Source organism: Phalacrocorax aristotelis, chromosome 9 (assembly GCF_949628215.1).
Source record: "Phalacrocorax aristotelis chromosome 9, bGulAri2.1, whole genome shotgun sequence".
NCBI lineage: Eukaryota > Metazoa > Chordata > Aves > Suliformes > Phalacrocoracidae > Phalacrocorax > Phalacrocorax aristotelis.
This window is the reverse complement of record NC_134284.1, coordinates 20,768,453-20,782,579: the sequence shown is the minus strand read 5'-3', so window position 1 is coordinate 20,782,579 and position 14,127 is coordinate 20,768,453. Positions and strand designations below refer to the sequence as shown.

At 41.0% G+C, this 14,127-nt stretch overlaps 1 protein-coding gene across 2 annotated transcripts in view; it reads left to right on the top strand.

Moving 5' to 3' along the window:
- Window positions 1–14,127, top strand: part of ITPK1 (inositol-tetrakisphosphate 1-kinase) — a 156,165-nt gene that overhangs the window by 80,570 nt on the left and 61,468 nt on the right. For both annotated transcript variants that reach the window (XM_075103751.1, XM_075103753.1), the window contains one exon: window positions 12,789–12,906. In XM_075103751.1, the coding sequence (XP_074959852.1) occupies window positions 12,789–12,906 (118 nt within the window). The remainder of the gene's footprint in view (window positions 1–12,788; window positions 12,907–14,127) is intronic.

The following is a 14,127-nucleotide window of genomic DNA, read 5'->3' as shown; positions in this document are numbered from 1 at the left end:
TCTTCTCAAATAATTCCTATCAGCAGCTTGAATGCCAATGAAAATGATAAAGCATACCTTCATCATTTTAAAAGGTGTTGCTTCTGGTGTATATCTTTGATTAAAGGTATAGTCTTCTCTTTCAAAGAGAAGCAAAATTTAAAAAGATATTTTCAGAATTTTGTGGAATATGCTTATGCCAGGTGGAAAAACTGCTCAGACAAATTCTGCAATTTTGACAACTTTGCTTTCTTGGGAAATGATATTCTCTTTGCTCTGTTCAATGTTCTAAAACTAGTAATGCAGAAAATGTTTTACTTAATGGAGTCAATATTCTCTTTGCTCTAGTTAAAAAGCTTTTCTGCTTCCTCCTACCTGTGTATTGCTCAAACACACACAGAAGACAAAAAGGTTTGACTTGTGGGTCTGACCCTCTGGCACCAGTTCTCTGAATAGTACATGACTGTTCATCACTAAGTAGTGCAGGCATCCACTTCCCACAGCACTGGAAACTTGTAAATGTCCAAAGAAGTATACGGAGAGGTGGGCTTCAGGGGCTTTCTGCTCACAGTCTTTCCCTGTTTCAGATGTTAACTGGTTTGCTTTCACAATATACCCATCCTATCAATGGGAAAAACTGATGACCAAAGAGGCAGAAGGGCACAAGTGTTATGTTGCTCGCAGCTGATGAAGACTCATGAGATTGCTTGTTCCCCATCCATACATTGTTGCATGCATTCCTGGGGGCCAGGCTTTATGAGGGACAGAGAGCAGCCCTGTGTAATACTGTGGCACTTCCCTTGTCTCCTGGAGAACATGGTGGTAGGGACCTTGTGCAAGCAGTTGTAGATCAACAGTTGGTGTGTAGCAGTGCAATTAGTATCTAAAACATCTTTCTTTTATTCCCCAGCAAGAATTCTTCAATGGATATGAAATATTTTTTATAAGAATTCCAGCTAGGCAACTTACTGTATTTAATAGCTTAAGGTCACAAGCTGATACTTTCTCAAGTATTGAAGTGAGATCTGGAGGAAACACTAATAAGTACAGAGGATGCATTTTCCTAAAGCTGCATTTAACCACCAAGGTGAAGTTCAGTATGAAACAGGGTAGAGCACTTTGCAGCTAGAGCCTGAGCTTTGGCTGAGAACTTCATGGGCTGTTCTCGTGTCTGTGTGACAGCTGCTGCACTGCTGGAATACTGGTAGAGATAAAATGACCTGTTAAAGCTAAATCCCTTACCCTGGTAGATTTCTTAAAGTAACCATAATGTTATACCTTGAGATCATTCTGTGTACCTCTGTTACCGTTTAAATAACTTAATCCATTATATTTTATAGGTTAAACATTGAAGCTTTGTTTGTAAAGATACTTAAGTTAGAAAGTCTTGGTGAAAATACGATTTTTATCTAATGAGTTTGTGGGATAGATTCTGAGAGTTGTGAAGGAGAAACAGTATTATCTATTATCCACATTAAATTATGGATAAATACCCATTTATTCTTTAATTCAGGGACTTGCTCTTTGTTTGGTCTTTTTGATAGCACTTGGAAGATAATAATATCACCCCAATAGAGATGCAGTGGCCTAAAAATAACAACAGAAACATCCTCTTATGAAAAATATGAAAACCCAATCAAAACTGCAGCTACAAACAAAAAACCCAACTCCCCCCACCCAAAGTCTCTCCTAAAATTCCCAAATTCTACAGAGCTTTGTAAGGTAAAATACATCACTGATCCTACAGGATTTATTTTCTTTCAAATGATAGATAAATACAGCAATATTTTTTCACAGACTATTTGAAGTGAAAATATTGATTTAAACTTTTAGAAATCATAGTTAGTTTGCCTAAAACAATTCATACAGCATAAAAATAAGGAATATGTGTGGGGATGTAGTTTCTGTTCTCTAAGCTTTTGTCAGGAAGAAGGTATTTTATATAGTGCAGCTTGGATTATTTTCAGAAAGTAAGATATAATTCAGTTTCAGTACAGAATTGCCTACTGCAGAGATCTCAAGTTTTCATGTTTTTTTTTTTTCAGAGTGTACGTGGCAGTGGGGGCGGGAACAGGAGACCGTAGGCAAAAGCTTTGCAAAACTTGAAGGAATTGTACATTTCTGTCAGGCTTATTGAATCTGTTTGCTACTGTCATGCACGATGGCATTGATTTTACCACCTGGAGCTTTTGGTCATGCTGTTCATGCTCTCTCTAGTACTCCAGTTCTATCAATTGCTCACCTGGTGCTGTTTCTTCACCCTGCAGACTAAGTGCAACCTGCATGCTTAGGGCTGTCTTCACGGTCCTCAAGAGCTGACAACAGTTAAAGGAGTGCCCTCCTACAGTGTGTTAGGCTATAAGCCTGAATTCAGGGCGGAAGCTGAAGGGCTGTCTGATTTAAGTGTAAATTTCAGTGGCTGTTTGCTCTTGGACTTCTTGAGCCCTCAGCCATAAGGAGGTTGGGATATGGGGGGAGCTGGGCAGGTGGGAAGGAGCCTGTTGACTATTGTGAAGGCATCAGCCGAACTAATGAGAAAACCAGGTATACTCCCAGGGGGGGTCTTCAATCCATGCTCCTGATGGAAGTTTCTAGCGATAGATGCATCAGAAAAGGCTGCAGACCCTTGATTTACAGGGGTATTCTTACTCAGACAATATTATAACTTTCACTAGTGCTGGCAAATCTCACCTGAGCTGCCTCATTTCAGAGCAGCTGAGAAATAGTTGTATTAACATCCCACATACCATGTTTTTTTGTGGCACTGGGACCCCTCTGGTTATATGCCTGTCAGCAACTGCCACCTATTAGTGTACGTGCCTCCTTGTCATTCCTGTATGGCTCACCTGTCAGATTGTGCCCTTGGAGTCTGGAGGCAGTGCATTGTGCTTCTGTTTCACAATTGCTGCCAAGATGTGATCGTCCATGTCCTACAGTGAATTTACTGAAATGTTCCCACGTCTCATAGGCTGGTTAACTCCTCCTGTGTCAAAACTGGAACAACTTGTTGCAAACAGTTTTAAATTGTAGCCTTAATAAAAGCTAAACAACAAAACTCATACTGCCCTAAAATCCTACTTTATCTACTTGAGTATAGCCTTGTGTGCAAGTTCAACAATTCAGCCTTGCCTTTCCTCTCCATTCCATCCCATTAGAAATAATAAATCACAAGTGTCACCATATTCAAGGTGATCCCCTGTTAGATGAAGCTGTAGAGTAGCATCTGTGCTGTGTTGTTTCTTCGGACTGTGCTGCAGCTCTTGCTATCTTTGTTAATCTTGGAAATCACAGCGCTTTCTTTTTAGTGGTCTCTGAAGGAAACCAGTAAGAAACCTTCCCTTAAGATTTGGGGCAAACAAACCTTACTGCTCTCTGTTTCCTGACCCAGCTCTTCTGTCCCATACTGCCAAGTTTGTCTGTGTTAACATTACCTCCCCTGTCTCCTGTGCCTGAGTTTTTTGTTGGCAGCGTGGCCTTAATCTCATACAGTAGATGTAGTAATGGGTGAGCTATTGGGTCGTTGATTCGGACCAGGGATATGCTTCTTGTGACATGCTAACTAATTTGCAGAGGTGAGAATAGTCATTGATCCTAGGCAGTCATGGAGCGTGCTGACAGAGGTATTTGATACAGCATGTCAAAGTCTTTCTGTAGGATTTACATAGGGATAAATTGATTTAAATACTAGCACCACACAAAAGCATTCAGTGACACTGGATATTTTTGCAGACCTGTCTCTGCTGCCTTCTAAGAATAACAGAGAACAAAAGAGGAAACGAGTTGGGCTGGAACAGGTTTGGGTTACAGTAGAGTAGAGTTAAACAGAAATAACTAATCAAGAGACTAGATAATAGGGTTGAAAATCAGCCTTCTCTCTGTTACTATTGCTGCTGTTTTGTTGCTGTAGAAAGCTTATGTCTTTCTGTGCCTCAGCTGACCACCACCCTTTCATAAAGTGGTCTTCATTTCTTAATAATAGACTTAATAATTTTCCTGTAAATATCAGTATTCAAGCAAAAATAATACTGTGGTTCTTATGAAGCTAATTTGCATAAGGCTGATGGGAAATTGAAACATTTCTTTAATGTTGATAATACTGGAAATTTGGATTGTGCGTCAAGTGTTGTAGAAAGCAAATGTATTGTTCACACCTGGGGCATATGCTGCATGTAAGTCAGCACCCTTTAATGGTCAGTAGGTCTGTTAACCAATAAGCAAGTGTATCGTTAGAAGACCTCTCTCTGCAGTGGTGCATGCTCCATGTATATTTTTCTAGAGCTTAAGTAGTAGAGACAGATGGAAGTGAGGATAAGTTTCTGAGGAAGTCAGGTGGCAAAGAAATAGTTCCCTGCCTCCTGACTTGATTGGTAAATACAGTTGAACTTTTTCAACTAACAGTACGAACTGCGTAAGAAGGAAATAAATGGGGTGAAAAGCACCCAATGGATACAGAGCACTGTCTTATACCAGCATCTTCTGTGTAGAGGTCGGTGGTGAATTCTGCTCATGCTTTGAGGATTGCTCTACATTTTTATCTTCATTTCATATCCCTGTTGATGGTGGTTTTAGTCTTTTTTTTGAACACCCTGCCTAATTCCAGTTAAGCATTGCTGTGTTCATAAGGGCAAGCTTTGTCCAGGCATACTCTAGAAAGGCTGTTGCAGGGCTATGCTACGAAACTTGCTTAATTTTTCTTGCGAAATGCTTGGATCCAGCTGTCTGGTGCCTTCAAGGCCTTCATTTTTAGGAATATTAAATTTAACTGCAAATGACAATAATAAAAAAGCCAAGAACGTTAGAGGAGAACTTGATGTTCTTTCTTCTCTCCCAGTCATTAGTTCTTGGTTGTACAGTAAATGCTGTATTATCTAATTAGCCTAGTCTTTTTGAGGATGCCATCTTCCTACAAAGAAGTGCAGTATAATGCCTAAAGGATTAGAAGGGGGTCCTGGAAAGTGGGTTCAGTCACATGCTTTTCCACAATTTCATTATGTGATCTAGACCATCCCGTTTACATCCCTAAGTTCTTGTTTTGCAAGCTGTAAATTAAAGGAAATTATATTAACTCCCTTTTTAGATTAATATAAGAAGCCTTTTAGGGTCAACTCAGAATGGCTGTCATAAGGACTTGGGTTTTGTTTGTTTCTGTTTGGAGCTCTGGTATGAATTTGTAGTAGCTATGCCATGACGACATCTGATTTACAGACCAATTTACAATAGTCACACTGATGTCTGATGATTTGCCTTTATAGATAGGGTGCAGTTTAGCATAGCCCAGTGGATGACTTGTCCCCAATCATGTAGTTGAACTAGAATGTAAGTTTCCATTACTGGACAACACAGATTTCTGACTGTGAGTATGGAATTATAATCTCTCAGTATCTTCAAAACTCGTTCATTAGAAAAAGATCCTCTCTCAGTGGCTTCCAAACTGGGAGAGGATCTTTTTCTAGTGAATGAGGTAGAGGGCAAGGACACCTGTGAGCAGGCTTCTGAATGATATCCTCTCCCCAATAAATCAAGGCCTTGGGCTTCTGGTTCTGCACATGTGACTGAGTTTTACCACATCGCTGGCACACAGGAGACTTCCCTTGTAGTAAAACATGTACCCAGGAACCAGCAGAGCATAGGAGAGGTCTATCAGCATTGAATTACATGCCAAAGTGTGTTTAAAGTGTATACACATAACTTTGTATACAGGGCAGAAACGGGCAGGAAATTGCTGCCTGTCTACCTCTGTCCTGTATTATTTTTAATATCTTGAAAACTATTAGAAATTAAGTATATTCCCTAGAAAAAAACAAATTTTAAGAATCCATTTCTATAAAGTGCATGGCATAGGGTTGTTGTTTTACCTTTTTTTTTTTAAAAAACTGAAATCAATAAGCAACTTGCAAGGTTGTCACTTTACATTTTCTAAGAGCTACTTACGTGTGTGATGTTGCATAAACACCGTGGAATTTCTGGCACCTGCACACAAGTGGAAATAGTGTGGTTCCCTTAATGTTCATTAAATTGACTGAAAAAGTTCTGATGGTCTTAACCAGACCAAACAGGGCAAAATTCATGCTGCTAATTTTCCTGCTATTGAATATAAATGTAACAGCAAGATGATACCTGACACCAGTCTTACTGCTGGCTCCATAAAACCGTCTTCCAGGAAGCAGGGAGCGAGGTATCCTTGACCACAGGAGGAACAACGATCTGCCAGGCTGCATTTATGACCTTTGTAAGAATAATATTTTTTTTGAGCCATATTATAGAGGCCTTGACCATCTCATCTGCAGGAGCTGAGGAGGATACTGGCTTCGCATTTACATCAGTCTGTGCGCCTGCTCTCTGGAGTCTGTGATGAACCGTTGTACAGTCTGGTGGAGAGCGCTGATAAACTCAGAAGCCTCTTAGAGTGCCGTTTTTTGTCTTGCTGTTTAATGATCATTCTCAATTGCCTTGTAAAAAATAATCATTACAGGAGACTCTGAGAATAGCAAGGAGGAGTCGCCAGTTTCCAGTGGACTTTTTAAGTGAGAAGACCTTTAGGGCTGAGCTTTCTGAGGTCTTCATGCTAGTTGGGTGTGGTCTGGACTGCAGTTTCTCAGGAGGGTATTGGTGGGTGCAAACTGTTCTGCACTGCATTGGAGATCAATGATGAGTGCCTAGTGATCTCATCCAAAGCTGAAATGAGGACTGTGTGTAGCACCTAGTGTAGTGCACAAAGTGCAAAATAGAGAAATCTTTCCATTTGCTTCGGAGGACACTTAGATCCTCATTTTGGGGATGATGATTATTTGTAGAGATAATGATTAGTCTCCCTTCCTACCCACTGTAACACTGGGCTGAACTGATTGAACATAGTTTATTTGTTGTCTAGTCAGAAAATTATTATAGTCCTTGGTGGTTCCTTCTTGAGCAGAGGAACCTGGAGGGATGTCAGGTGGGAAGAGGCATAGACCCCAAGGGTCCCTTTCACTTGCTGGTGCTCCAGTTCCTGTCTTCTTGGTAAGAAAGAGAACCAAACTACCCCAGTTCCTGCCTTCTAGACAACGTTTATGACTTTGAAAAGTGATCATGTTTTGGCTTGTGTAAAACATTGGGGAATATTTGTTATGCTCTGATTAGAGCAAAATAATCTCTGAGCAGCTGCCTGTCATAGCTGTACAAAGGCTTGAGTAGCTTCATTCATTGCAGCTTTATACTAGTCTGTTCCATTCAAAATGATATCGCAAGTGATGGGAAATCGATAGGGTTATTAATTTGTCTTTCAGAGCTTTTTCCAAATATGTTCTCTTTGCATTAGCCTTCTTAAAAAGATAGACTGGGAGCAGGTTTTATGCCTAGGCTTCTGCTATCATGCTGATAAAAATTTAAAGTGTTTTTTCTCCCCAGCCCTTCAGCTGTTGACTCTCCCACTCTAGTTGTTCAGGAGTGGCTCTTCTATTCTTGATTCAGAAGCTTTCTTAGAATGGTTTGGGACTGGGAGGAAGGAAAATTAGGGAGATATTTTGGAAGGCAAGGGGTTAGGGGGTTGCTCTTGTTTGGAAGGGGAGAAGTACATTGGCCTTGATGTACTGATGGCTTTCTTCAGAAGTCTCAGCTGTGAGAAGGTGATTTGGGTATGTACTCATAGAGATTATGCCAGTAGATTTTTAAGGCTGGGGTGTTTGTTTTGTTTCTAAATACTAGCCTATTCTGTTCCTGGTTTTCAGCTTTGTATTCTGAAAATGCTTATACATTTCAAATTTATTTTCACAGGCCTTGCTGAGAAAAGGCAAGTGAAAAAGCAAAGGAAACTATAAAATCTTAGTAATATTTTTTTCTTATTGGTGGGGATAGGGTGAGACACAAAGTTGAAACAGTCTGTTTGCACCTGAATTCACAGGCCAATACCTGCATTTTTCCCATTTGAAAAATAATTCTGGCTTTCATTTTTGAAGAGCCTCAAAAGCAGGCAAAACTAAAAATTTGTCACTCAAGTGCTAACTGGTAGTATAGAAGCAGTGGTGGACTTTTGAAGGCAAAACAGGGAAGCTGAGTACTCAGGAAGTTGCTTTGAGATGTACAGTGAATAGAAATGTAACAGCGAAGATCTGTCCCTGCTTCCCCTTGCCACCACCTCATCCCTCCCAGCCACTGCAGGAACCTCTCTTAGATTTAGAGACAAACAACTTTGAGTGTGTGTTCAAGATCCAGCTTGCCAACACATTTCATTTTGGAAGGAGGTGTCTGTGAAGAGAGACCATCACAGCCCAATACGGCAAAAAGGAACTTTTAAGTCTGAATCTAATGCAAACTCTTTAGGCAAGCTTGTGTCTTTACATCTGTTTCCTCCTTGGAAAATGTTGGTCTGTTGTCTTAAGGGGTCATCTTCATGTTTCTGTACATGTGAAAACACAAACACTATTACTGTTTCATTTACTAATATTTTTTAATGTGGAACTTTTGTTTAATATTAAACAAAATATTATAGAAGCTTTATTACTTAGTAATAAAATCAAGTCAATGAGTCAGTGAGTCTCTTAATATCTAATGACCTAATATTTGCATTAGATACTGTATCAACTTCCTGTTAAAATACTTAAAAAAAAAAAATCATTAGCTACCTTTTTGGGTAAAATGACAAATTCTGTTCTCATCTATACACAGGCTTCTCAAGAAAAGTGTTGGTTTTTTTTTTTTAAAATCTCTGGATTATATCCAGAGGTATTTAATAGGGAGCATGAAATATTTGGTCTCTCTGATTTCAAGTTCCATTGCTGGCCTTCTGCCAGTAACAGGGCTGGTACAGAGCATGACTGAATGCCAAGCTTGGAATACAAACAAAGGAGGATCTGCTAAAAGTCCTTGTTTCTTCTTGTTTGCTTTTATTATGTCAAAGATTAGAAAGAGGAAAACATAGATGTTGTCTAGGTCAAGCTGAACTGCAGCCCAAGGACAGACCCCTTTCAAAATACTGTTGGGAAGCCTAAATATCCTCCAGATTGTTGGAGTCTGCCTGGGTTGATGGAGTCTGCTCTTCGATACCAGTCTTTGGTAAATCCATCAAAGGAGAGCGCAGAGTTGTTTTGTTGGAATGACCAGAGAAGATTTGAACATTGAAAGTTGAAAGGTTGTGCTGTACTGAAAACCCTCTCTTGGCTTCAGTGTTTCTCTTTTCCTTCTGCAACTGGTCCATTTTCAAGTTCATATCAATAGTAGCTCATCCGCTATCAACATTCTTAGCCGCAAACCCTTCATATTCATCGAGATCTGTATTTCTGATAGTGGAGCCATTCTGTGCTATGGGAAGAGTGCTGCTACTTAGGCTACATCAAGAGTTTCCCAATCTGTTAAGTGATCTTCACAGTTACATATTCAGTTAAATGTGATGCCTGAGTGTGCAGCAGTTATCTATTTTAAGTAGTTTTCTGTGCATAGATACTGGAACTCTTTCTTTTGCATGTGGTAGTGATGTACTGATGTGAGGTGTGGGAGACTGGGAAAGAGTTGGCAGATACATGGGCATTGAGGATCCTGGTGCAGCTTGATGGTTCTGTTTTTGAATGCAGAGTTAATGTTTTGTGATGGAAATCCAAGCAACACACCATACTGTGAGAAGAGATGCAGAGTTACAAGGACTCCTCCTCTCCCCTAAACAGCTTCAGCAGTTAAGCACTAGCCGTGTTCAAATAGAGATGCCCTATACAAATACATTGATCTTGTTCTGCATTGACAGACTCCTTTGCTTTAAAGGGGAGGCCATTTCTAGATTCAGTTAAAATGATAGAACTGTAGCCCATCCCCAGACTAGCTTTAGGAGACACTTCAGGTCACAGTCCTTTCCTTTACTCAGATGATGCAGATCTTCACTGCCCTGCTGACAGCCTCTGGCTGTCCAAGTACCTAAGCCTGTAAATGGAGAAGAGCTGGAGAATAGTACCTGAAATAGGTTTGATACTGAGAAATGTCCTTGTTTTATAAAGAAAGCTTATGTTCAGGCTCTTTAATGTGTGTGTGAAGGGGCTGTCGCCTTACTTTCCATGGAGTTCTTCTCGACATTAGAGTAGTTTGCTAAAGTCCTCCAGATTGTAAATGGCTTCTGGAAAACAGCCCCCGCCTCCTTCATCTTCATCAGTTATTTCATGTTTGCCTTACAGAGTTTTTTTGGAGGCTCCTTAAGGCAACAGGATGAGAAATCAGTCACTGGGAAGTCTGCTAAGATGCTCACTTCTGTTGACACGTTGCCTCGTGTAGAATGGCCTTGGGATCATGCCTTCATTCCTGTTAAACTTCATTATGCTGTGTCAAGCTTACTGCTTGGATGATCATTTAATACGGTTTTGAGCTATTATTATAAATAAAGCACTGTGAATTTCTTTACAGAAAGCATAAAAAAAAGCAAGGCTCCCTCTGGAAATATTTAGACTAGCATGAGCCAAAATAACAAGCGGAACACACCTAACCCAGGGAACTGAGGATAGTCCTTATGAACATGAGGAAAATTCAGGAAGGTGCACAGGGAGCTAGGAGAGGGAAAAATCGTTCCCTCCTTGGAGGGGAGTGAAGGGGATGGAGACCACAAGCCAGGGTGCATCTATGTGTGAGGGGAGGGATTAGTATGTACAGAGTAGGGACTGGGCCAGGATGGAAGTATGGGGAACTTGAATTCAAGGTGGAACCAGAGACTGGTCAAGGCAGAGGGGTGGTGGTCACCACAGTGTGAAAGAGCGAGTACACACATCAGAAACGCTGCAGGATGTTTGCTCTCAGATCTCTGCAGAAGTCATGTTTCGGAGCTGTGGCTTGTTCAGTCTGCTTACCATGCGTACTTATCCACCACCCCACCAGGGTATTGGCTGTCTGTAATGTGCTCATCCTCTTGGTGTGCTCCTGAACATGCACACTGTGGTAGCTCCCTGTCTTTTAAGCTGAGGCACAGGGGGGCCAAAAGAGCTGTCTTGTTATGCTTTAGATATGTTGAGATACTCGAGTACAGTTTCATTATCAGCAAGTTTAAGCTAATGTCCTATTCACTCAATCATCCTAGCTCCACAAGGTGTCTTCTGGTGCTGCGTAAAAGGGCACGTACACATAGACACATGTAGGTGTTTAAGATGCATTAGGTAACAAGTTACTCTGTATTTGAAAGCTGGCTGCTCTGCTTGAAGCTCTGGAAGTACTGGGGGAGGACACCCATGAAGGCTGTTCCCTGTATGTTCTGGGTATTAATGACTTGAACCCAGCTTCTGCTCCAGTGAGTCGAAGAGGCTTTTTATCCAGGCTACACTACAAGGGTGAGACAACAGCTGGGGCTGACAGTCTCGATGACTGTGCGAGAGGCTCTGTCCCTTACTTTTCCCAAGTGGCAGGAAGGTTGAGCACATCTTTGGGGAATTCACTCTTTGTGTTCTGCGGGCATTATTAAATACATCAGACAGATGGATTGCCACTGAAAGGTGCTTCATACCCTGTGAAGGAAAGCAACATGTGTGCTGTAGGTGATGCAGTGTGTTCATTAAACCCCAATGCAGATCCTCTTAGCTTCAAAAGAATAATCCCCTATTAGCAAACCATCAGTTCAGACTATGCAGTCAGCAGAAAGCAGTAGTTGGCCAGTGCTAGGAGGAGCAGGGGGAGGAAGTCTGCTTCCCCAGTCAATATCTGGAGCAAAATCACTTGCTGGGAACAGACGATGCCATTCTTTTATCTCCAGCTCAGTATCCAGTACAATTCATCTTCTGAGGCCACCTCCTAAGCATCTTTTGGAGTATGTTTTGTTCTCTGAAGTAACCATCTTAAGGAAGTAGGACTTCATGGAAGTCCATTACTTGCAGGAGCATTTACCATGCATTTGCTTGAATGGATTTAAAGAAATAAGTGGAAACGTAAAGATGACTTTGGGAAGTTAGGTAAAACAAAGGCAGATGCTAACTTTGGAAGTGTTCTTCTGGTTTTGGATAGGGTAAGATGGATGCTTGTTTGTCCCATTGACTTTATGGGACCAGGCTGGGGCAATATGAAGGAATTCTGCTTCTGTTCTGAGAAACAGAAGGAAGTGTTTTTGGGTTTGCCAGGGCAATACCTGGCAGCCATGTCTGTGTTCACGGCCAAGATGCAGTAGTGCAATCATGACCTCAGGGAATGGTGAATCCAGTTCCCAAGATGAAGATCCATGAGAACGTTAACTTTGCTTTGTTCTTGTAGTCAGGAGAGGAGAGTATGACCTTAGAGAATTAGCAAGATACATGCTTTCAAAACTCAGTGGAGACACAGTGAAGCAGCAATCTCTTCAGCTTTGCCAGGAAAAAATCCATCCCTTATCATCCATCTCTTAACACTGTCTTCAGCCCAGCTGGAGGACAGCAATAATAACAACATTAAAGAACCCAGATGTAATTCTAAGCTTACTTCAGACAGTTGTGATGTTCACGTGCAGTAATTCAATGCAAGACTGACCCCAAGATAGCAGTGTCGTCTTTCTTCTCCTAATTGCTTTTATGAGCCTTGCTCACAGCTGGTGCTGTGGCACTTTGCCACTGGCTCCCTTCTGAGTTGATGTGGTTGCAGCGCAGGTTCCACTGCGGATGGTGAGTCCACAGGAGAAATTTGCCATCTAAAACAGCTTTCATGTTTGTGTTTGTTTCAAATGTCAGTGTCTAGGCCATCTGACTTCCTGCATTGCCAAGGTCCATTTGCCTCCCCTTGAAAAGAGGCTGGACATTGAGTTTTTTAATGTTGTCTGTTATCTTCCCCATCTCGCTATTTGTCCACACTCCTCAGCCAACCTAATGCCTTTTTTTTTTTTTCTTCTTTGCTGTGTATTTGTTTTGCAGGAGTATATTGATGCTCATCCAGAAACCATTATCCTGGACCCTCTTCCGGCTATTCGTACACTTCTGGACCGATCAAAGTCTTATGAGCTAATTCGGCAAATAGAGGCATACATGCAAGGTAGGCCAATACCTGCTCTCCCTGAAGGCTATTATTGTGACTCTAAAGAAGGAAGCAGCTGGCTTCTGGGGGCTGGATGTGAGATTCAAAGTAGTGGTTTTGGGCCCCTTGCGTTTTGTCTCTCCATGGGAGCACAAACTGAAGCATTCCTGTGTCACAGGATTGCCCTCTGGAATCCTGTGCTCTTCTTTTTCCATGCATACAAAGGAGGTTTGCATCTGGTTAAAAATATGATTTAGATTTAATGGGGAGCATATTCACTACAGTAAGCACTCCCAGAAATCTTCTGGAAAATATTGTCTTTTTGTGCGTGCTGGTAAATTGAAATGACTGTACAAACTTAGCAGCTTGTCATAAGAATCCTGAGGCCTGAATATGGAGGAGATTTATGGAAGAAGAAAAGTTGGTTTTGGAGAGGACTGAAAGAAATTAAATTGTAAATAGAGCTAAGATCTTTGAAAAGCACTGGAAGCCTATTGCACAAGTTAATTGCTAGGAGGAACACGAATGCCCTTCTGGTGTTGGCTAGTTACCTGACATAAACTGTTGCCTTTAATTGGCATCATCTGAGTTGCATTCTCACATTCAGAAGTCATACCTTTCCAACCTGAATAATTCTAGTACCTTACAATTTTAACCATTTTAACTGTTGCATTAAATTAGTCTTTCATTCCCTTTCTACTTCTGTTATTGTCATAGTCTTAAAACATTTATTGGCTTTTAGGCTTAAATCTAGAGTAGCTTTTGGAAGTAACTGTGATTGTGTTACCACTATCTTGATGGGCTGATAAGAAGCTCATCAATTTGTATTGTTATAATTGTGGATTTATAGACATACTGTTTACATCTGACCTGCCTGACCCCACTGGCAACGTCTATGTAAAAATAAGACTAATAATTTGCAGCAATCTCCCTTGTCTTTTGGAATCTCTTTAAGATAAAATGTTCAATTAGTTTAAAAGGATTTTGTTTTGGAGTGGTTATTGCCGTTTGTGAGTGGGAGAGGTGCTGAGGGAAACCTGTGCTCTGAGGAAATGATTGGGATTTTGTTCTAGCAGTGGAGAGATTCAGTAGGGGTTGTTGCTGGGTTTTTTATTTTTTCTTCTTTCCTTAAATTGCTGTTGGTATTACTACTGTTATCTCTTGAGAACAATATGTTTGGGAGAGCATCCAGCTTTTTGCAAGTAGTTTGTATTGTGCATATTTTGGCCGCCTCTGGTC